The 25,131-nt window shown below is 37.3% G+C and overlaps 3 protein-coding genes across 3 annotated transcripts; all 3 read left to right on the forward strand.

The window, feature by feature from the left end:
• Positions 1–12,680: 12,680 nt before the first annotated feature.
• LOC148657821 (olfactory receptor-like protein OLF3) lies at positions 12,681–14,625 on the forward strand. Its single transcript, XM_088638276.1, has 2 exons — positions 12,681–13,571; positions 14,521–14,625. The coding sequence occupies exons 1-2, from the start codon at positions 12,681–12,683 to the stop codon at positions 14,623–14,625; spliced, it is 996 nt and encodes a 331-aa protein (XP_088494402.1).
• Positions 14,626–17,849: 3,224 nt separating this feature from the next.
• Positions 17,850–18,830, forward strand: LOC148657822 (olfactory receptor 51E1-like). The gene has a single exon (XM_088638278.1). The coding sequence runs from the start codon at positions 17,853–17,855 to the stop codon at positions 18,828–18,830; it is 978 nt and encodes a 325-aa protein (XP_088494404.1). The 5' UTR covers positions 17,850–17,852.
• A 3,770-nt stretch (positions 18,831–22,600) lies between these two features.
• Positions 22,601–23,542, forward strand: LOC148657823 (olfactory receptor 4B13-like). The gene has a single exon (XM_088638279.1). It carries the CDS (start codon positions 22,604–22,606, stop codon positions 23,540–23,542), a length of 939 nt encoding a protein of 312 aa, XP_088494405.1. The 5' UTR covers positions 22,601–22,603.
• Positions 23,543–25,131: the final 1,589 nt, after the last annotated feature.

The raw sequence follows: 25,131 nt of genomic DNA on the forward strand, positions 1-25,131 counted from the left end.
TGTTGATCACACAGAAAGAAGTTAATATCATATACTGTGACAATTTATCATTCTGAACTAAAAAATACAATTTCTATGCTTGAAAACAGTGGGGTTTTTCTTGAACATGTGAGAAAGAGGAAAAAAAAAGAGATGCGAGCCTTCTGCTACTGCATTGTATCTTGAGACTTCAACGAGCAGGTCCTTTACAGGCCATGCTGATTTTTTCCTAGGCTCCTCTAATTGTCCGATGTAGGTCTTTTGAGAGGTTTACTTCATTGCTTGCAATCCAAATGGGTTTGCCTTAGCCAGGTGTTTTAATTTTGTCCCCAGGCTAGGTCATTTTGAAGTGATAAACATGTTTATCACAGGTCATTAGTCCACTGTATATTACAAATCCCAGGCTATTTCTCAATACCAGCTCATAACAACACCCTGGAGAGATGAAGCAGAAGTGACTCAATCAAGGAAAAGCTCCAGGGGGGGTGGAGAGATCATTAGGACTTAACTAATATGAGATGAGTTAAGCAAAGTAATTATGTCCCTTTTGCCAGTGGTCAGGTATTACCTATGTGGTTTGGCTGAAACAAGGGTGATGGCATTGTCTTTTGTCATGGTGCTTGTTTTAAATTTTCTGTTTCTCTGTCCCATTTCGATGAAAATTCACAATCAGGAACATGGATTTCAATTTTTCTAGGTCAAAAGCATCAAGGCCATGAATAAATGACATGTACTGTAGCTGGAATTGAGATTCCATGAGATGATTGTCATTTTATGGATTACAGATGTGAATTGTCACCATGTTCAGAGAAAGTTAGTAGAATTAAATGGACCACAATGCTGTAAATAACACCCATTTGTCACGCAACAATACATAGTAGCACCGGTAAATTATACTATGGCCTATATTCAGTGGTTCCATAGCTGGATTTATTAAATAGCTAAATAGAAGAAAGTGATATGCCTGCCTCAGTTATAGTTTTGTTGTTTCTTTTTGCCTACATACTGTATGAATGGCTTTGATGACTAATTATTGGAAGGTGGAATTATTAGTGAATGGTGGTCTGCTTTTTTTCTCTTCTGTGGAAAAAAAATTCAAGGTATTGCATTTAAAATTCTTATTCTATACAAGTTTGAATGCTCTAAAACTCAGGTGGTTGTTTTTTTAAAAGAAAAGTGAATTGTGTGTTCATTTAAAATACAAGGCTGTTTGTTCATGTTGTGTGATAAATGCACCTGTTTTGGGCCTTACAATCTAAACATTACTACTGCCAGTATTAGCCAACTGTGATTCAAATTCACAGTCAGCAGAGAAAACCTCGCTGAGTATGGCCACCTTTAAGAAAACAACTTGGCAATATAATTTTTTTAAAGAGCAAAATGTATAAAGTCAATCCATATAAAGTAATATTGTTTTAAGATTATCCCTGGTAGGAAATAAAATCTCTGGTGGCACAGCAATACTTTGACAAAACAGATGGATTTCTTTTGTCACTTTTTTGGGGGGCTTGACAAATAATGCACATGGCTGGTTCTCAATATGGCATTACAAATCATTTGATTCAGCATTTACTGTATGTGGAGTTCTTTGATCATATTCTAGTTTTAATTTTTGTGAAAAAAATGGTGCTTCTCTCTGTGCCTTTGTGCACACACTCATGCAGGCATTGTTATTTTCAGTGCTTACAAGAGTACAGGGAGAGAGATGATACTGTAACTGCACCAGGCCCCCGAATCAGGAAAAAAAAGGCCTGATCTTGAGCTGTTGTGATAAGACTCTCTGTCTGACCTTTTAGCCCAGAGCTTTGTAGCCATTTAAAGCTCGGTTTCCTATCAACATAATTGTTAAAAGTCTTATTGCTGATTTTCTCTACGATGAGGGAAGCCTTAATCCTACTCTACAACTTCAAGTCGTCCATGTAAAGCAGGTGGCTGGACGAAGCACCCTGTTCTCTTTATACATGATGTATCTTAGTTTGTCGCTTTTAAGCATATTAGTCAGTGGAATCAGCGGCATACAAAATAGCAGTGGTGACAAGGAGTCGCCTTGGAATATTCCCTGTTTGATGGCAATTCTACCAGTCTTGATGCAACCTCCTGCAACTGTAAAGTTGCATCTCTGTTTTCCACTCTCTCATTGCAGCCACGAGGAACCTTACAATTGTTGAACTGGCTCTGTAGATCTTAGATAGAAGGCCTTCTTATAATCAATCCAGGCCATACTAAGTTTGTTATTACCTTTTGTAGCGTCCTCTATTACCGCTTATTATTATTATTATTATTATTATTATTATTATTATTATTATTATTATTAGTTTGCTGCCTCATAGAGTTGGGGCCTGGGGTTCAGTTCTGGACCTGGGGTACTGTCTGCATGGAGTTTGTGGAGTTTGCATGTGTCCCCTGCATTTGCCTGGGTTTTCTCTGCTTGGGAGTTTGTGTTTGTGTCTGTGTGTCCCATTAAGGGTGTATCCTGCCTGCTTGTCGGAGGGGCTCCTGCTTCTCCATGACCCAGAATTGGATGAAGCACTTAGAATATGGACGAATATAATATTATATTGATGTTGATGTATATGTACTATTATTCATAATAATTATGAACAGAACATGTTAGAAAAAGAATAGTGATATTAAAACAACTTGCCAAGGCTTCACATCTGACACACTTTTCCTTTTCATTATTTTTTCTTCTGCTTGTTCCATTACATGCTGAGCAGCTCCTTGCTCTTACTTGTGGTGATGCTATGGCAATGATGTAGTGACAAGCACATAGAACTGAGTTCTGATAGAATATTTCCACAGCCTAGCTGATACAAACATGCTGTAAACTTCTCCAGATAGGCCTAACATATTTTCAAACACTGAAAGAGGAAAATCTTCACAGCACTAAAGATTTCAGCTACAGTACTGTATGTAATTCTGCTCAAACTATGAAATAATACAAATATACAGTGATAAACTGTAAAATAATAAAAAGAAAAAGAAAACAAAACAGTACAAAAATCATGGTTTTCTCTGGGATCCCAATTCATGATGAATTAACAATGAATGAATTAAACTGCATGTCACAGGGCTCCAAAGTCTAGTAACTGCTATCTGCCAGCTATTAAAAATGCACTCATGTAACTCTTAGGAATGTATGGATGCAAAGGATTCAGGACACATTGTAGGACTGACTTAAGGATGGGAAAATGTATTGAAAGATGACGGAAAAGAGAAGCAGCAAAAGAGGCACAGGAAACCAAACACATACTGTATGAGGAGATACAAAGGGCTGACTCTGAACCAAGACAGAATGACAGTATCTTATTTACTTGGACACAGAGGCCACATCTATACTTCTAGTGCAAACTTCACTGTTTTCCTGATACAAATATATACAGTGTAGTCTGTCTTGCTTTTATGCCATTATGAACACCCTGTGTACAATTATATGGATGTGCACCCTGTGTACAATAAAATATGAACACAGTCTGTAGTAAAGATATTCAGATAAAGATAGCTGTAGACATACTGTAAAAATACTGTATAGACATCCTTTGGTTAAAAAAAAAAGGCCACAAGGATGAAACATTTGAGAAAAGAATATAACCTGCTTTGGCATTCTAAGTTAAGCAAAACTGAACAAAAATATTCTGTAACGACGTCTCCTCTGTGCTGTAGGTGCAACAGGTGGTCACTTGATTCTCTGGGAGTGTGTTGACAATGACAATTCCCTGCTGGGTCTGCTGTCAAACAGCTTTACAACAACACTGAGTCAATAGCTGGCTTTCTTGTTTAGCAGTGTCTGGGCAATCCACTTCATATTTTGCAATACAGCTAGTGACCTGGAAAGCATGTATGTCAATAACAACCACTAAACAGAAACAAGACTGTCAAGTGCCATATCACCAGTTATATGTGTACCATGAAATCATGGTACGAACAAAAAGGCTCTTATCTGATTACTTTAAATATGTAGATTTTTTTCGGTCTTAATCAGGAATGTGGTCTTTACATAAATCATTTAAAAACAATCTTGAAATGGAAATATAAGGAATACTATATTAAGGAATATAAGGAATATAAGATTAATTATTAATTATAACAGGGGAAAAAGTGTACTAACATACAAACCAAATAAAAGTAGATACCAAATAAAATAAGACCTGCATTATTAGATGGAGGAAAAGTGCAATTAGTACAGCAATTGATAGACTGAATGATACCATCTGAAAAATAATCTTTAAAACCTGACAAAAAGCTTACACAAGCACTCTGCAATACTTCTGCAGAGCCTCTGAGAAATGTCCTTAGCTCAATTCCCAGATTGCTGACAATCCCCACTAGTGTGCTGTTCTTAATTAGGTCACTCTGAGCTGATAAACATGTTTATGACAGGTCATTAGTCCACTGTAGCTTTTCATCTAAGCTATATTCCCTCAGCAATAATTTAAATGCCACATGTTGCAGTGGGATAAATCAACAAAGGCACAACTCTGAGGACAGAGGCTATCACCAGGTGATACAACGGATCTACAATAATTAGCCCCACATGGACAGTGCTGCCAATGTATTTCAAATGTAATCAAAAAAGAGCCAAAACATACAATTGCTGTGTAAAACTATGGAAATCTAAATGACAAAACTGGGAGAGATCTTATTTTCTTAAAAAGGCATGTCGTATTACTGTTTAAGTCAATGCAGAAATCTCAGAAATCGTAAAAGACATCAATGTAGGTTTGTCCATCCATCCATTTCTGACCACTTTATCCAATACAGGGTCTCAGAGGAGCCCAAGCCTGCCCAGCAAGCAACAGGTGCAAGTCAGGGCACACCCTGGACAGGACCCCAGTCCATCGCAGGACACACACAGTGACAAGCATGCACACACTCACACCAAGCCAGATAATCACACATAACATGTCTTTGCACCGTGTGCAGAAACTGGAGGAAACCCAAATAAACACAGAGAGAACTGCATCACTGTTTCACTATCGCTAGAACTTCACACAGATACAGGTGCTGTTGCCCCCCAGGTTGAAAACTGAACCCTGGGCCCTGGCAGCAAAGCTAACCACTGCGCCACTGTGCTGCCCACTGTAGTTTTGTTAAAAAAGGCAAAACCCAAACTTCTTTTGAATCTAAAATTAAGAGCTAGAAATGACTAGAATTCCTTTGCACAATGCATTTACAATACAAACACTACTGCAATAATCCAATTATATTCACTAGCTGTATTATTCTTAGGGGGTCATAGTGAGGTACAGTACAGGGCAGACGGTGGGATCACACTTAAACAGAAGCCTAGTCTATTGCTGGACTCCTACATACTGTACATGTGGGGGAGGGAGAAGGGGGCATCTAACTCTGGATCGTACCAGCAAGGCTATTCTTCACAGTAGTATTTTTTTGGAGTTGTGTTTTTAAAAAACAATTTTGTCAATAGTTGTATGTATGAGCATTGACAGAAAAAGTGAGGTTAGAGTCCTTGTTCTGATAAAACCCCGGAGCTCTGAGATAAGACAGGGTAATATTCATATAAGCAAAGAAAGTCTAGGATATCCTGGAAGTACTTTGAGTTTCATTGGAGGTATGACTGAGAGGCTCATCACACCTGCCTTTCTTCAACCTCCTTACAGTAATCCACAAGACAGCAGCTCTGCTTTTGTCTATATACTGTATGCTGAATTGTTAACATATGTTACTGTATGTTGCAAGGCATAACTGCAATATGTTCCTGACAGAGTTGCAAAAACAATGAGGAACTTGCTTGACTGCTCTTCACGTGCACAGCCAATGTCAAATCCCTTTAATGGACAGGTTTTACAGATCTTACTGTATAAAAAGACCACTCTTTGTAATACTTCTTTGAGTCTGGCCTGCAAGAGCTAGGCTCCCGTATGCATATGTAATAAAGAAGACTTCTGCTACACAGACACCTGAATTGCTGTCATTTCTTTGACATAAAAACAGTAAAATATAATATAAAATATAATCTTATTAGAACTGCTGTTCTGTCTCCTTGAATTTCAGTCCAAACGTATGTAATACTTGAAGCCAATGTAGATGTTATCATTTGTAACGTAGAGGTACTGTACTGTACTCTCACGGTGTAGTTGTAGGATTAAACAACACTCTTGAAACTGGAGAGATGAGCAGAAAACATTAATCTTGCCACTGTGAGCTAAAGAGAAATTCCCAAAACTGTCAGTTTGAAGGCTAAACCAACCCAAGTTATCCTTTATCTCAGTGATTCAGACTCAGTGGAAAGTTCCCCTCCAAATGCAGAACACATTAATTTTTTAAACATTATTTCAATACAAGAATAAAAGAATATGGATGAGAAGTAAACCCAGTGCAAGGAGTTAGGAAGGGATAAAACATGCCAGATTATGGCTAGTTATGCTGATAACAATTGCAGGTGTCTGCAGGTCCCTGGTCTCATGATTCTAATATACAAGATTTGACTGCAGTAAGACATACTGTAGAAAGAAAGATGTTACAGTTCAAACAAACTAAAAAAAAACACTAAAAAAAGTCTTTTTTCTTGCCAAGTACTTTACAATGTCATATGCATCTTTGCGTGTTCCACACACATGAAAACAAGAGAAACGATCAGCAACAGAATTAAAAAATAAATAACAGTCATAGAGGTTTGTGAGAAAGAAAAGAAAACCACTTTTAGTGGTTTACTGGAAGTGAAATACCTATCTGGACAACTGTTTGTCACAGCAGACTAACGCAAGTCTAAGTGGTAGCACGTGGACACTTAATCAATACTGTACTTACCGGAAAGAGTTTGCAGTGCTTGCAGTTTGCGACTACTGCTACTACTAGACATTGTGTCCTAAAATGAAAGCAGCTTATTCTCGTTCCTTATTTTTCAAAAACCCTGAAGCCCTTTGTGCCTTTAAATAGTAAAATACAAAGAGGATATGTTGTGTAACCTAAAGCAAATAAATTGTATTAAGGACTATTTTTATACCACTTCACCTGAAGACAATGGTGACCTATACAGTATGACAAAAAACCCATAAGATTCTCTTGACTCCGGGTGCTAACCTTGCCACAATGGCTAAATTCTGATCATGGAAGGTGAGAGAGAAGTGGGAGAGGAAATGGCTTTGGAGGTGCAGTTGCACCAGAGGGCAAAAATGACAACATCAGAAGGAGCAGGAGGAGAAGAGTAGGCATCAGGGCCACTGAGGGGATTTGACTGTGGAGGAATAGAAGTCGAAGGATCTGCATGTTTTGAACATCCCTCTCCTGGCTTGTGGCAGGCCTACAGTGGGTGGATGTGCAAACAGCTGCTCTGGAGGCTACGCATTCACACTCAGGAAAGCAGAGATGGTCGAGATTAGAATTTGACCTTCTCCTGAACTCCTGTTAATGTTTATTAACTTAAAAAATGAACAGATAAAAAAGGTGATATTAACACCAACAATAATAACAGCAAGAAAGTGTGTTCTCATTATTCATGCAACAGAAGTAAAAACAAAGGAAATAAGAGTGCAGTATATTAATCAAGTAAAACCAACAGTAAAGCTGTTTTATATTTAATTCTATACATAAACATACAGCAGCAGGGTGACGCATTAGTACAAGGGTTTGCATTGGTGACTTGCAGTGCTGGGGCTCTGGGTTCACTTCCAGACCTGGGCTGCTGTCGGTGTGGGGTTTGTATGCTCTCTCCATGCTTGGTTTTCTGGTGTGCTCCCACAGTCTAAAAACATGCCAGTTGTTTAATTGTATGCTGGATGTTTAATTGTTAATTGAGCCTGAGTGTGTAACGAACAGTTCTTTCCGGACCCTATGCGGACGACACAGTCCGACGGAGTGGGGAAACACTAGGGAAACGTCATGCAGGAATACGGGGCAGAAGACAGGGGGGCGTGTCCAAGGTGCGCTGGTGCACGGGGGAGGTGTGGCCGAGGCAAACAATCCGAGAGTAGTCCTTAGGGAATATCCAAAACACCAGGGTAAGTCCAAAACCAGAAGATCCATCAGAGCAAGAATTAAAAAACCACGAAGGCCGGGTCGAAACCGGCGGACGGGGAACAGGAACGGGAACAGAGATTAAAACCTTAACGGGACCAGGCGCTTCCAGGTCCCGGACTCGCACGATACGGAAATCAGATGCAGAGCCCGGATGAGCGTCAGCGCCTGGCTTTTAAGGTGGGCTGGGAATGGGAAACAGGTGCACAGAATAAAGTCTTAAGTGAAAGGGCTGGAGCACCCTTAAGGAGGGGGAACTAATATCGTAACAGAGTGTAAGCGTGTGCGTGTCTGTGGCTGGTGTACCCTGTCTCGGGCCTCTTGCTTGCTGAGATCTTGCTGAGCTTCAGGCCCTCCCGTGACTCTGAATTGAAAGAAATGGCTAGAAAACGGATAGGTGTAAATATCAGCTAATGTGGTTCTTAAATAGGAGCATTCCAATTACAGAGTACATCTCCCATCATCAGGGAGTCAAGCCAAGAAGTCTTATTTTCATTACTCCCCTCCCGATTACTGCACTCAGTCCTTCTATGACCAGAATAACTAGCTTAATAATCCTTTTGCATTCACGTGTTCCTTAACTATTTCACCTCCAGACTAAACAAAATAAATGGCTGCATGATGGTGATTGCTTTCCAAGATTAATTTTCACTACATTTTCCCGTTATATTCCAAGGGGATTTTTTTCCAACTTGGTTACAAGGAAGTGAAATCAGTTTTGTACATTTTTAACAGTACAGGATATTAAACTTTCTCCTGTTCTCATTTTCCTTTAGATCTGATGAGCACAGACAACCAAGTGATGAACCACATGAGAGAGAATAATAATAATAATAATTGCTTACACTTATATAGCGCTTTTCTGGACACTCCACTCAAAGCGCTTTACAGGTAATGGGGACTCCCCTTCACCACCACCAATGTGCAGCATCCACCTGGATGATGCGACGGCAGCCATAGTGCGCCAGAACGCTCACCACACATCAGCTATCAGTGGGGAGGAGAGCAGAGTAATGTAGCCAATTCATAGAAGGGGATTATTAGGAGGCCATGATTGGTAAGGGCCAATTGGAAATTTGGCCAGGACACCGGGGTTACACCCCTACTCTTTTCGAGAAGCACCCTGGGATTTTTAATGACCACAGAGAGTCAGGACCTCGGTTTTACGTCTCATCCGAAGGACGGCGCCTGTTTACAGTATAGTGTCCCCATCACTATACTGGGGCATTAGGACCCACATGGACCACAGGGTGAGCGCCCCCTGCTGGCCCCACTAACACCTCTTCCAGCAGCAACCTTGGTTTTTCCCAGGAGGTCTCCCATCCAGGTACTGACCAGGCTCACACCTGCTTAGCTTCAGTGGGTTGCCAGTTGTGAGTTGCAGGGTGATATGGCTGCTGATGAGAAGCTTAGCAAAAACAATGAAAGTTACTTTTTTCTTGTGGGAAAACTGAAAGCAATGTTTCCTGTCCAAACTAAAAGCTCTTAAAATATTTGGTTGCTTCTAGGTTCTGTAATTGATCCAAGGTTTTCATTCTGTTGCTTTAAAAGAATTCAGTGAATCGACTGTACCAAACCAACAAGGTAGTATATTTCAGACTCCCAAGACCCATTGTGCAAAGAAGCACATCCTGTTCTCGGTCATAAATTCACCTCCATTCGGTAACCAAATACAGCACGTCATCTGGTTTGTGTTTTTCCATTGATTCTCAATATGTCCGTGCAGTTACTTTAACTTCAGTTACATTTCTTAATATTTGAATCAAGGGATTTTCTTATCAGTATAAGACATTCCTCTAATCATGGAAACAGACCCAAAGATATCACATCACATTATACATGCACAGAAGATATTATGTTCTTTGTTTTCCTATTGAAGAAAAAATACTTTAAATGATTTTTGAGGCCATTAAAACATTTGCTTGAAAATCTTAATTGGTTAAGAGCAAATCCAGTTCACAAATGTGTCCATCACATGCAAGGCTATGTACCTCTAAATGATTATACCTCTAGTAATAAAATGGGGCATCATCTAATTTATACTGAAACGATATCTTAGGGAATATTAAAGTTTGTTAGGTCTTGCATAACTAACATGAACAAGCATCAGGAACTTAATCAAAGGCCTTCTGAACATCTAAATACCCAGTATGGTATGTTCTACTGTTTATGTGTCAATTATATCTATTATTTCTTAAATAATTATTTCTCAAATAAAAGGGTGCAGGTATTAAGGGAGATGATTAAATAGAAGACAGAATCTATGGGATAGGAGTGAAAACTCAAGTCTGGGTGATGTAATAAGTGGAGTACTGCAGGGATCTGTACTTGGATCAATGAAGGGTTTGCAAAATGGGAAATACAGAGCTAGAAAATGCTCCTTTTGAAAAAAGGAGACTTAGGTGTTTATGTTATGTTTATCATTTACATCTTCTAGACAATATGAGGAATTAAAAAGGTAAATAACATTTTGGAATATATCGTTAAAAGTAGAATTTAGATCAATGTTGTATAATTGTATAATACACTAGTAAGGCCTCATTTAAAATACTGTGTATAATTTTGTTGTATAATAGAAAATATATTGCTGTTAAGGAATCAGTCCAGAGAAGAACAGCCATATACATTTCAGGGTTTAAGAGAATGTCTTATATTTGCAACTATCCCACCATCTTGTTTATATCTGATAATCTGGCTTTTTAAAGAAATGGCTAGATGAAATCCTTGGATCAATTAACTACTAACTACCAGATGGGCTAGAACGGTCTGAATGCCTGTTCTTATTTGTACACTTTCTTATTTTCTTACTATTTCATCTAGTCATTTTAGATATTCTTGAATAATGACCTTCACAATTGATTGCAGAATAGGACTTATGCGAACAGAAAGTTGATTAACAGTGCTGTGTCCCTAAGAGCAAAAAATGAATTGACATCATTAACATACATGAAAGGTAATGGCTTTTTAAAGTCACTTGGGACCACACTTTCTTGGGGAATTTAAAGCACCAAAATTAATAAATGGGTCTGTGTCTTCCTATTTTGACTTAATAGATACTCTACTTCTTGCAAGAAGATTAGACAGTTGCAGCATAGTGAAATGGCAGTTCAAGTAAGGCTTGTGTTTTAATGACCATTGCAGGGACATGTCTTTGGAACCAAACACAATTTCCTAGAGCATTCTGGATATCCTCAATGAGGCTGAGGAAATCACGGGTCTGACAGTTTTAGTGATTCTTTAGTTCAAAGGAAGCCATCCCTAGTTTAGAAAGGTGAGTGTAATATTTCTTCTATTGTCACAAAGCTGCTTGTCCAGATAAGAGTTTCAGTAACTCAAAGCCCATTGCAGAAACCTAGTGTGCAAGGCAGGACTGAGAGATCATGGCTTCTCCTTTCCTGGACTGGATAATAGTGTATTGGAGAGCAATGTCATATTTCATTACACCAGAATATTAAACTCCTCAGCTATTTTTTTTTCTATTTATCGGAAATGTTATCACTGTTTCAATTTTGCTTCTGTTTTGTACTGTAAGTATGCAGTGGTCTGTTGTAACAGCGACATCTTGGTGCTTCCCATGAGGAGATACTACACATACAAAAACAGAATCCTTGACCACATGTGTGGTTCCCTACTGTACTAAAATCTAATCTGCAAAATCATATCTAAGTTTCTTTTAAAATAAAATAAAATAAAATAATAATAATAATAATAATAATAATAATAATAATAATAATAGCTTACACTTATATAGCGCTTTTCTGGACACTCCACTCAAAGCGCTTTACAGGTAATGGGGACTCCCCTCCGCCACCACCAATGTGCAGCATAAAAATATAAATATATATTTTTAAAAGATACATTGTGATACCTTGTAAGCATAAATGTTATTAAGTTAAGCGTTACAGACGTTCCTGCATGACTCAATAAATTAAAGCTTTACACTTGTCATTATTATGAGGAATACATGCTGCAATAATCAATTGATTATTGATTCACAGCAAATTTCCTTATGAATACTTTTCAGTTTATTGTTGGTAATATGACAGGTGATGTGGAGGCAATTCAAGAGTCCTGTGCATAACGACAACCACACCCTGGCACATTTCTCTGCCTTGTCTTTAGTTTTTCAACTGAGAACAAAGACAGGAACTTTAAATGACAGTTCTAATAATTATTGATATAATCCATAGGTTCCTCTACAATATTTTAAACAATTCTGATACTGTAATGGGATACTGTTAGATTTTGTTATTAATAATTATAGTGATGAATAACTCTTCTAGAAAGAATAACTGCCAGGTGTTTTTCACCCCACACTCTGTGATGGTACAACATTCTGGACATTAGTTCAAATCCACTTGTTCATTGTGATCAGGAGCACCAAGGGAATAGTGTATGACGGATGAAGAACCACTATGATTGGCTGGGAGGTATCCAGGTGGGGATACTCCAGGTGCTCCCATAACAGCTGATGTACAGTATGTAATACTCCTTCATACAGATTTGTGAACAAATCCATGGCTTTTAATTAGCAAATGACTGATTTATGTTTAGGGAGGAAAAGACATTGCAATTCCAAAGTAAATTTGATTAAATCTATTTAATCATTGTGATAAGCAACAAAGTGTTAACGTAATAAAACACTTTTGTGTTTACAAAATAAATGTAATAAAACAATGTTGTTTTGTTCCCTACAGTATACTCCGCAACATTCAGAGATGATCATGGAAAACTCATCCCAAGTGACGTCATTCATATTGGCTGCTTATACAGAAATGGAAGATCTTAAATACTTCTATGTTGCCGTTTTTCTTTTATCCTATGTCATAATTGTTTTTGGCAACTTAGTTCTTATAGCAGTGATCTTTGTGGAGAGAAGCTTGCACGAGCCCATGTTTTTTTTTCTTTGCACCTTAGTGTTAAATGGATTGTATGGCAGCACTGCTCTCTTGCCCTCGCTCATGGGTAACGTGTTGTCGCAGGTTCGAGAGGTGTCCCGTGCTTGTTGCCTAGCACAGGTCTTCTGTTTACACACATACGGAAATGCTGAATTTACCATTTTGGCACTGATGGCCTATGACAGGTATGTCGCTATCTGTCGCCCATTACACTACAACAACATCATGTCCCCTTCAAGGGTTTATAAACTTATTATTTTTTCATGTGTTTATCCAATTCTGTCTTTTAGCATCTTTTTCATTGGAACCCTACAGCTGCCCCTATGTGGCAGGGTCATAGAGAGGTTGTACTGCTTGAACTATTCATTAGTTAAACTCTCTTGTGTAGATACAACCCTCTATAATATTGCTGGGCAAATATCAATAATTATTTTTACTCTCCCTCAACTCTTAATGATCCTTTATTCATACACACAAATTCTAAGAATCTGCCTACATTCTTCAAGGGAGTCAAAAATTAAAGCACTGAAAACCTGCTCTCCTCACTTGCTAGCATTGCTGAACTATTCTGTTGGTGCTTTATTTGAGCTGTATCAGACCAGATTCAGCATGAGCCATGTACCTCATGGAGTGCGTATATTACTGTCTCTCTACTTCTTGATAATTCCTCCCATGCTAAACCCTGTTATTTACGGGATAAGTATTCAGGCTATAAGGGTCAAGGTTAGAAAAATATTACATCCAAACAAGATTACAATTTTTTTACTAGAAAAGAAGATGGAGAAAAGAAATGTTATAGACACTTAAAACTAATTCTGGAGGATGAATGACCAGGCAGGGGTGAGTACCAGAATACAAGAAGGATTGCAGAAGGAGCAATGTTTCCCTCTGCCACCACCACCTTTAACCCAAACCACCCCTTGCTAGCTCAGTTTCTTTGCAGATTAGCAATACTTCATTTTATCTTTTGATCTTTTTTAAGATCTGCTTTTTCTGCACAGAATGCTTCCATTATTATTTTTAAAGAAGTACCAATTTGAGACTGATTCTTGCCTAAGAAAATACATTGAACAGTCTGATCATTCAGAGTATGGTAAATTACAAGGTTTCAATAATGTTACATGTGGGTTGAAAGTATAATATGAAAATTACTTATTCTTATCAAAAGGCAGTAGATAAATGCGATGTTTGGGTATGATGGTTTACATCTAAGGAATACTATTTTTAATTTTGAAAGATATACAAAATTGATTGTTGATTCTAAATTAAAATGTCACATGTATTTCCTAATAAAATGATTAACAATCTTTTTGCTTCATTATGTACTGTCTTCCAAGATGAAGGCCTAGAAACTTTGTCTGCATGTCTGGCATTATGTGGCAGTTGTCCATGGTGGTTTTGAGGCCTGGCACCTTCTCTAGCAACAAAGGATTATTCCAACTAGACTTATTCTTAAATTAAAAAACTGACGACTCTTCAGAAAAAACCTCCTGAACCCTGAGCTCATATTGTAAATAATCATACTGAACCATTTTAAACTACTAATGCATCAGCAACAATCACCCAGATGAACATCTTATGCCAAAAGCCATATCACCCTGCAGCTCACAACTGGCAGTCCACTGAAGCTCAGCAGGTGTGAACCTGGTCAATACCTGGACGGTAGACCTCCTGGGAAAAACTAAGGTTGCTGCTGGAAGACATATTAGTGGGGCCAGTAGGGTGTGCTCACACTGTGGTCTGTGTGGGTCCTAAAGCCCCAGTATGGTGATGGGTACACTCTGTGACTCTGTGGTCATTAAAAATCCCAGGGCTCTTCTCAGAAAGAGTAGGTGTTACCCTGGTGTCCTGCCCCCCTTGGTCTTTACCAATCATGGCCTCTTATTGATCCCCATCTAAGAATTGGCTTCATCACTCTGTTCTCCTCTCCATTGATGTGAGGTGAGCATACTAATGCACTATGGCTGCTGTCACCAGCATCATCCAGGTAGAGCTGCACACTGCCCTAAGAGTGGAGTGCAAGGATTTATCTTCTTCCTCATATAGTACAGAATCCTCCTTAGCAGGCAGAATTTCAAACACAGCTAAAATCAATTCATTTTGAAACACAGAAATAGAAAATAAATTAAACATTATATTAGAAAGCAAAAAACAAATTTAAACAAAAAAAAAAACTATCAACAAGTTCAAATTAAACATCAGAAACTGAACTTAAAACTTTTCAAACATAAAACAAAACGGGTCATTTTCTCTTACTAAGGGCCAACAGCTACACACTCATCTCCAATGAAATATTTACACTGCAGCTGAGATTGCAATTCTGCTTTTGTACAAAACTTATATATATATATTTAATAATGCTTACTCTAATTGTAACCTTTCAGTATTCGCACGTGACACAGACCTCTAGAAGCCATTTCTACTTGAAATAATGCCCTCTTAAACACTCTGTAATGGTTTTGTAAGTATAGACAGTAAAGTCCTGGTTCAGGGCCTAAATCGTAACTAAAGCAATATTGGACTGTAATTATTGGTGATAAAGTTTTCTACATGGAATCAAATTCCTTTTCTAAGTGATTTCAAAATGTAATATTGAAGAAGCTTTGAGAGGTCAAAAAGAACAAGTCAGTGAAACTGAAGAACATTAATTTTCATTAATTGAATAATAATAATAATAATAATAATAATAATAATAATAATAATAATAATAATAATAATAATAATCCATTTTAGGTTTTCAATGGAAAACGTCATTATACTGTTGCTTGCCAGAAGACTTTTCAACATTGACAGATTAAAGAAAAATGATGTTTTTGATACATATTGTTTGCAATGGAAGCAAGTCTGAGTATGCCTCCCAAATTACTGAAAAATTTGACCCAGTAGTAAAAAAATAGGAGCCTGTTTTAGAAAGGAGCTGTGCAGGATGTCAGATGTGGAGGAAGAACGATGATTGATTTGAATTATGATTTGAACAACGTAATTTCAGTTATTAGACATTAGTGAATCATTAGTAGACCTAAGAAGACCTGTTTCTGTGCTACACATACAGATCAAAACTGTAGATGTAAACTGTAGATCAAAAATCAAACTGAAATGGTTTATGTGGATTATTTGCAGAGAAATCATCTTGTCACAGAACAGTGAAGACCCATTCTAGTATCTTTGCCAAAAATGATTTCTTAAATAATGACAACTATTCAGGAGGCTCCATTGTAATAGAGAGCTAACAATGAATAGCAAAATGGGTAATTCCATATCTGAATCTGAAGATCTGATATCATTAACTATATACAGGTGCATCAAACTCTGAAAGATAACAAGCACTAAATTTGAAAATATATACAGTGTACAGTAGGTGGAATTTCCAACATCCCACACACAGGTATTTTAGTAACTTCAGTTGGAAGCATATCTACAGCGCAGCATATCTGTTAAGGTAACATTCAAGGGAGTATTTTTTGGAATAGGCTCCACAGAGCAGAAAAGCTCAAGTGATTTGCACAGGTGTTGGTAATTAGCAGCACACCCAGCAATTACCTTCATGTTTTCATGTGCATTTGATTTGACATCATAGGACACAATCCCCCCTACAAATGTACAGTTTAAAAGAGCTGAAGATCATAAATGTTCTGCATGAACTTGTACAAAAGCTGCTTCACTTTACCTTGCCTAAAAAACTTAAAGGACAACAAAAATTAAGACAAAAACATTCTACCCATGTAAGCTGCTTACCTTCTGATGGAGACATTTCTATTATCGAACCATTAATGAGGATGGAGTAGTTCCAGTATATTTACTGTGTGCACTAAAGAGGATCTTCGAAGATCTTTTATTATATGATTACTGTATAATTAGTTAATTATGCAGACAAAAAAGTCCTTGTGTTCTTGGTCTTGATGACAATGTCTTACATTTTAATTTCTCAGAACTGGGAACTGGGAAATTGTCTGAATGCATGTTCTCCCTTTAGTCATTAAGGTTCCTGTCTGGTGTTTTGTCTCTCTACTACTTCTCAAAGACATGCTTGCTGGATTTGATTGCAACACCAAAGGGTTCCTTTCTCTGTGGCCTTACAATGGATCAACATTGCATCCTGGGGATAGGTACTGTCTGCTATCCATATTGTAAGTGTCAGTAGTAGCAGAGCCTCTGATGTGGTCAGTGGTGCTACAGACATGCCAATCTCTTCTGTGGTACAGCTCTTTGGTAGACTGAGAAGGCTCTGTCACTTAGTGTAGAGCCAGGATTTTGGAACAGTGGGAAGACTCAGTTGCCTGGTGTGAGCTTTTGGTTTTTGGAAGAGTGAAAAGGGCTCTGTGTAATGCCTTTTTTTCTGCTAATCCTTTCATGTCTAATTCAAGTTTAATATGAATCAATATGACCTTGCAATGTTTTCTTTGTTTCAGGTTTTACATCAGTCTGAACTGGGATGAAAGCTTTAATATTGTAATCTTGTAAGGTATTCATTTCTGATTTGTAAATTAATTCTTAAAACAACAAATATGCATTTTAGTGAAGAAACAATGGTCATTAATTATTTCTCTCAGGAAATAAACAAGTTAGAATTTCCCATTTATGAACTAAATACGAATTTTTCTTTGCCTGTTTGGAATTTTGCCACATTGCTAAGCACCAATATAACTACTGACATACAGTAGTACTGTAATTCACAGCATGTGAAGCATGGCTGTAAGGGCAATAGACTATTTTTATTGCATGTAAAATATTTAATTTGCAAAATAAGCATAACACTAAAACAATAACTTTAATAATTTTAAATACAGCCATATGGCAACATGGTATATTTCACTGTAATCAGATTAGCTAATTGTTTTATGAACATGTGTAAATTATCATCTTAACATTAATTATTTCATGATTAAAAATGTTGCATTACAGGCACCAGTATCAAAAATCTTTCATGCATTTAGTCATTGTAAAGAGATATTTTTTAACGTTTGCAATAATTCCTGTTCTCACAGGTGACTTCGAGCCATGGCAAATACATCAGATGGGACATCATTCATATTGGCTGCATATAGTGACATGGGAGACCTGAGATATTTAGCTTTTACAGTTCTACTACTGTTGTATCTTGTAATCATCTGTGTTAATATATTGCTGGTATATGTGATCTATGCAAACAGGAGTCTGCATGAGCCCCAGTACTTTTTACTCTGCAGTTTGGCAGTCAATGGACTGTATGGAAGCACTGGCTTGTTTCCATCTTTGTTGTTCAACATTGCATCAGGAAACTATACAATTTCTAGAGTTCATTGTCTGATGCAGATCTTCTGTTTGTACACATATGGGATTGTGGAGCTGACAAGTTTAGCAGTGATGGGTTACGATAGATACCTGTCTATTTGTTATCCTTTACAATACAATATGATCATGTCACCATCAAAAGTTCATAAGCTTATTTTGTTGATCTGGCTGTTTCCATTGGCTATTTTTAGTGTTTTCTTCTTGTACTGTATTCAGCTACCCTTGTGTAACTGGGTCATCAACAAGGTGTACTGCGACAATTATTCATTGATCAAACTCGCCTGTGTTGACACTACCATAAATAATATATTTGGAATAATGTTGATAATTGTTTGCATTGTTTTTCAAAGCCTCATTATCCTTTATTCATATGTAAAGATTCTTTCGATTTGCCTGAAATCCTCTAGAGATTCGAGCATTAAGGCGCTGAACACCTGTATTCCCCATCTAGTGACACTGCTAAACTTTGCAGCTGGTTGTGCATTTGAACTAATCCAAAGCAGATTTAACATGAGTCACATGCCTTACATGGCTCGTGTAATATTATCAGTCTACTTTTTAATATTTCCTCCTCTTCTGAACCCTATTATCTATGGAGTAAAGACTCAAGCCATAAAGAGCAGATTAAAAATAATGCTATGTGAAAAGATATTGATCCCTGTGACTGAAACACAGAAGGGGATCAAATGTAATCCCCTAAATTAATTTTTCTGGTACACTGTGTTTTTTTTCTAAACAGGTTTTAGCTTGCCTAACATGAAACATGCATTACTAGTACTACTAGTATCCAAATTAGTGCTATAAACTTTGACTTGTTACAGACTGAAGATAAATTGCACATTAAAGGTCTGCTGGTTATATACTTACTCTACAGTATGTCACTTGTTTCATTGTTTCTTCTAAACTGATGTCACTTGTCTCTCAGTCTGTAGTATGTCACATAATAAACCTTATTTTTGAATAATTACTACATGCATAGAAATGACCCTCTATCTAGGTGTGAACCCAAGTGCTGCTTAGCTAGTATCTTAAAATAGTTTCAACAGACACATGCAAATCACTTTAATGGCATTATATGTAATGACACTGAGTTTGTACAGGTGTTGTTCAAGAGGGGCAAGATGAGTGAGAGAATTGCTGAGCACTGTTTTATTATTGTTTTTATTCTCAGACAGTGTCAGTCCATCTGGTCCATTTGAGCAAAGAATTGCTCCCTGTTCTCAAGTTTAAATGAAGTTCCACAACATTTTCTCTCATGCTCCCTAGTTTGTGCTTCAAAATACAGGAATTTGTTTCTACTTTTTTTTCTATAACATTTTTGCATGTCCCATTGACTGAACATGTAAAGTCTTATTCCATGCTGAAAAGAAAAGAAAAGAAAAGAAAAGAAAAGCAAAGCAACATTTTGGGTGTGATTCCTTCTTCAGGTGTCTGAAACACTAGTGCCTGTGTTTCTTTTTCTTTCAGCATGGAATAAACCTTTACCTGTTCCTTTGCAGCCAACATTTGACAGCATGCTACCTCCTTGAACATTTACAAGAGGTTTAATAAAGAATATTGCATATTTTATAAAAGATGTGTTTTTTTTCTAAACAAAACGCCTTTGCCAAAGCCTAGCCACACCTATGTGTAAGAGTCAGATCTTGACTGTTCTAGGCTGTCTTGAGGTTCTAGACCACTCTCCCACATCAAAGATAGCTGTGTTTCCCTCTGTACTTTACCTATTTATGGAAAAACACAATCCACATGAAAATGTTCATAGATTAACCATTTTTAACAAGTCTCCAAGGCCTTCCCCTGTGGTCTCAGAGACTTGGTGATAAAAAGAGACTCTCTCAGTTGGGTTGCAATTGCAGGCTTTGCCTGTAATATCAGGAAATGTGGTCAGTAGATTTTTCCAACCCCGTTTGATTCAGTACCATGATTCAGTTCTGAAGAAAGACTGCATTGTGATAAAGAGTGAAGAAGCTTCTGACACACCCCTAATGGATCTTCTACAGCACATAGCTTTCCATGTGTTTACCACAGAAATACACACCACTACAGAAAAATAATTGTCTGCTTTCCACACTGTTAATTCAGAACTAAAGATCTCTTACTTGAAATGAGGAACACATCTTACTGTACATCAAATCATATCACTCATACAGAGTACTTATGAAAAACATTGGCCATATTTCGACTACATTGTTTTACTTGTATTGTACTGTAGATTATATAGTTAGAGTAAAGACATATACAGCAGATTGTTGCTAGTCTTATAGGCTCTGTGGTTGTTGCAATATTGTTTATATGATTCCAGTTTCTGGCACTGATCATTGAAAAGAATAGCTCAGGAAATAAACAGCAATGAAAGCTTTTATCCTTCACAACTTATTTAACATACTGTATGATTTGCTTTTTGAATTAGATTTGTAACTATAATGTACTGTATAAAACTGCTTCATAAGGAGTACATAAATATTACATATGTTAGCATAAAGAAAACATATTTGTAAATTATAACTGTAAAATTTTGAATCCAGGTCTAGTTTTGTGGATTAATCATGCTGATAAAATGTGTCCTTATATACAAACTGCACCTGAACAATTAGTAATAGCAAACAAATATTTGGCCTTCTATATTTCTCCAAAATTCCTTCATGAATACTCTTTACGCAACTGGGTATAACAATTCCCCATCAGTGACATTGTGCACCGTAGTCATCATTACGTCACCTGTCATAACGGGTTTCCCTGGACATTTTCATTTCAACAAACCAATTATAAGTGTGGTTTGTTGTTCAGGAATGGAGTATATAAGCACAACACATGGAATACTTCTTAATGCAGATTCTGTACACAAAAGCTCCTTGGTCAAAAGGCTTAAAGGTAAATGGTGTTTTCTTGTTTCTTTAACCCATGTACTACCTTGGTCTCTTCATCTGACTCAGTCTGTGTACTTTTTACAGTTAGACCAGATATTCTGTGACCGTATACAGGACTAAGCAATGCAGTGTGGAAAACGTCCAGTAGATTAATAAAAGTACCTTTATTTATTTATGGAAGACAGAGAGTTATCTTTGCAAATCCATCATTTTTAATTATGATGTTCTTTCATAATTAATTTCTTGGAAATTATGGATCAGTGCCTTCTTTTGTTTTGTGTTTCTGTCATGTGAAATATTTCTTAATGTAGTAGAACATTAAACAGCTCTTTAAAAGAGCCTTTAAAAGATGTAGTATTTCACTTCTTATTAAAGATAGTATAGAATACAAGCACTCAACTGCAACACTACTGTTACGTCCCAGTGTGTGGTCCATGTGTGTTTTGTTGCTATGTTCCACACTTCCTGATCTTGATTGTTCTCCCTCCCCCATTGGTCCATTATTTCACCATTGTTTCCGTATGACGTCATCATCAATCAGTTTTTCGACCAATCAGAACTCAGCTCATTTAATATAGAAGTTGGAGGTTTTCAGAAGGAAGGGGCCTTTCGTTTGACTTCGGTCCAGCTTGGCTCAGCTTCATTTTGCTTTTGTTTTTGCTTTGGCTTCCTTTCGCTTCGTGCGTGTGTTTTCGTATAGCTTTGGCTTTGTTGGTTTGTTGGTTTATGTTTGTCTCCTCCTACTTTTGTTTATTTGTTTATCCTTCTTTCGCCATTACCTTCCCCTAACGTGTTATATCAACCTCTGTGTTCTTTTGTACCCTGTTCTTTGTGTCTATTCTTGTTTTCCCTTATTGGTATTCATAGTTCACTTGTGTATTTGTGTGAACTTTTGTGTATAGGGTTAGTTTAGGTTGTTGGGTACATTCTGCACACGTGGTTGATCTCTGTATTAGTAACACTAGTTTAGTATGGGTGATTGCCGTTTGTTTTGTATGGTTTTGGGTAGTAAGTGAACATTAGCTAGGGCGTTTAAAGATGCTGAAGACCGTGTGTTTCGGGTTTACTTTTGTAGTTAGGTCAGCTTTCCCTCCCTTTCTTAGCCAGCTCCATTTTGTTTATTTTCTTTTCTTTGGCACCGCTCTAGTTCCCTCTCCCAGTGTGTTAGTGTGTCCTGTTACGTACCAGCCACTTAAAATAATTACCTTAAAATAACCACTTTTGGCACCAACCCTTGTTGTCAGGCTTCTTAGTCCCTCACCAGAACCCACCCGCATCCAAAAATTATCCTAAATGTTACACCTCTTTACCCCTAGACACTTGGGATTATAACAACTACATAGAGAATAACAACGGCGTCTACAGTAGTTAATAGTAATAATAGTTTGCAAGTACAGTATGTTTAATAAGCAAATACCATCTCAGTGAACCTCATAAACACCATGCAGTTTACTTAAATTTGCTCCATTGTAATAAATCTTTCTGTTCCTCCCAAGGCAAAGGGAAGGCGGCAGCGTATGATTTTTGAACACCCATGCAGCTTAATGAACATGTTCCATTGAACTCAACTTTTCTGCTTCTCTCACAGCAGTGGACTCAAGTCTGAAGACCATGGAGAACTCATCTCACATCACATCATTCATACTGGCTGCGTTTGGAGAAATTGGATATATTAGATACTTCTACTTCACCATAACTCTAGTAGTGTATGTTGCCATCATTGTTGCCAACTCACTTCTTATAGCAGTCATCGCTGTGGAAAGGACCCTGCATGAGCCCATGTATTTCTTTTTGTGTGCTCTGTCTGCAAATGAATTGTATGGAAGCACAGCTCTCTTCCCTTCACTTTTAGTCAATATTTTGACAGGGTTCAAAGAAATTTCTAAAGTTAAATGTATTGCGCAGATCTTTTGCTTGCACACATATGGATTAATAGAGTTTTTAGACTTAGCCGCGATGTCTTATGACAGGTATGTGTCCATCTGTTACCCGTTGCACTACAACAGAATCATGACTCCTATAAAAGCATGTGTGTTTCTTACATTTATCTGGCTCTTCTCTATGGTTAGATTTGGTATCACTCTCATCCTAAGTGTGCGCTTACCATTATGTGGTAACATCATAGAGAAGGTTTATTGTGATAACTATTCACTAGTCAAGCTTGCCTGTACTGATACTACTCTTAATAATATTTATGGGCTGTTTGGTACATTTTTGTCTATAGGTCTGCCTTTGCTGATCATTTTTTATTCTTATGCAAAAATTCTTAAAATCTGCTTAACTTCACCCAGACAATCCCAGATTAAAGCTTTCAATACCTGCAGCACCCATTTAGTATCTCTTGTAAACTTTTCAGTGGGATGTCTCCTTGAGGTCATTCAAAGTAGACTTAATATGAGTCACATTCCCTATGAGGTTCGTATACCTTTATCTCTGTACTTCTTGATATTTCCACCTCTCCTCAATCCAATTATTTATGGAGTACGAATAACAAAAATAAGAATGTCATTTAAAAAATTGATATCTATGAGAAAATTAGCTCCTCATTGAGGCAGCACAACTAATATAAAGATAAATTAATTTAGCAAAACATAATATTGTTTTTCTTCCTCTTTCAAAAGAGATGAGAAAATGTAAAACCACATTTTTATTTATTTCATTTGCTCTGGCATGTTCCTATGGCATGTTGAATCTCTCAGCTGACAAGGCCCAGAGCCAACTCTGTCAAATTAATCCCGAATTCTGCTGCTCAGCTTCAACTTTCTGTTCCTCACTTTTCTCTTTCTACTCTGTTGCTCCAGTCCTATAACTTGTTCCCAATTGCTGCCTACACCTTATTCAGAATTCCAAAACTTCCTATCGCTTTCATAATCCCTCTTCTGCCCAGCTTCAATCTCTTATCTCTCCTTATATGCTTCTTTCTCCTCCTGTTTCTACAGACTTTCTGTACCCCCTCTCCTTATTCACACTTCCAGATCCCTTTCATTCTTCACCTTCCCTCCTCCTTGATGAAATGAGCTACTCACAGAAATCAGAATTGTTAAGATTCTGAGCACATTTCATTACATGCTTGAAGCTCATGTGTTGTGCCGCACCTGTGATCACTCAGCTCTCTATTACTGTACATACAGTATATAATTTTGGTATAAAATACCTTGGGAAACCCAGAATAAGTATTACAAGTGCAAAAGGGCAGCAGGTGAATCTTGTTCTTACTACTGTATATAACCTGTCACCATCCATCACATGACCAGCCAAGGATAATAATTAATTGGTTCGCTGATATAAACACCAAGAAGTGGAGGTTTCTAGAAAGCTGAGAGCAGATGAGGAGACAAGAAGCAATCAAAAGAGCATATGAGTTATAGTAAAGAATTTAGAAAGCATCATTTGAAGTCTGCATGTTGTTTGTAGGCAGTATGCAGCTTCTCTGACTGACTGATCTGACAGAAGAATGTAGGATTCTCGCCTTGATGTCCTAGTTTAACCCCTGACCAAAGATGATCACTGGACTCACTGGTTTGGTGAAGGTAAACAACAGATCATGACCCTAAGGTTTCTGGAACAGATGATAATGTAATAGGTACAATGTCCTCATTCTTTTCTCCTGCTGCTCTTTTACACCATTTTACACTTTATTGCACTGATATTTTAATTTCTCAGTCTGGTTATGTAACTTGCCAACTGCACTTATTCATTATAAGCAAGATATTCTTGCTTACACAATACCTGGGTAATACCTCAGTTTACATGCCAGTTAAATTGCTTAAAGATATTCCAGAGGCATGCGTTTTATTATACTATTTACAGTTAAAACATCTTAAGGAAACATTTTAACAGTAGTTGCTTAAAATCTTATCTTTTATTAGTATGTCATAAAACATAATTATATATAGCATTTCAAGTAACAGAAATGTTAATTGATACACTTGGTATAAAATTTAATGACCTCATAATCCATTATACAGCATGATCTTTTGTGTGTGTTCTAAGTGAATCCAAAAGTGACAGATGAGGCAAGTACTGGATGAAATAAAATGTTCATGGAGTCTCTTTCAATATTCTACAAAGTACATGAGAAATATAATTTTCTAAATATCTAATTGTTTTGGATTTTTATACATCCATGGCTAAATAAG

This window comes from Lepisosteus platostomus, chromosome 7 (genome assembly GCF_059453375.1).
Source record: "Lepisosteus platostomus isolate fLepPlt1 chromosome 7, fLepPlt1.hap1, whole genome shotgun sequence".
NCBI classification, from domain to species: Eukaryota; Metazoa; Chordata; class Actinopteri; order Semionotiformes; family Lepisosteidae; genus Lepisosteus; species Lepisosteus platostomus.

Coding starts and splice junctions, on each gene's coding strand:
- LOC148657821 (XM_088638276.1), top strand. CDS start 12,681: ATGGAAAACTCATCCCAAGTGACGTCATTCATATTGGCTGCTTATACA. Junction 13,572..14,520: donor TAAGTATTCAGGCTATAAGG/GTCAAGGTTAGA, acceptor CCTGGACGGTAG/ACCTCCTGGGAAAAACTAAG.
- LOC148657822 (XM_088638278.1), top strand. CDS start 17,853: ATGGCAAATACATCAGATGGGACATCATTCATATTGGCTGCATATAGT.
- LOC148657823 (XM_088638279.1), top strand. CDS start 22,604: ATGGAGAACTCATCTCACATCACATCATTCATACTGGCTGCGTTTGGA.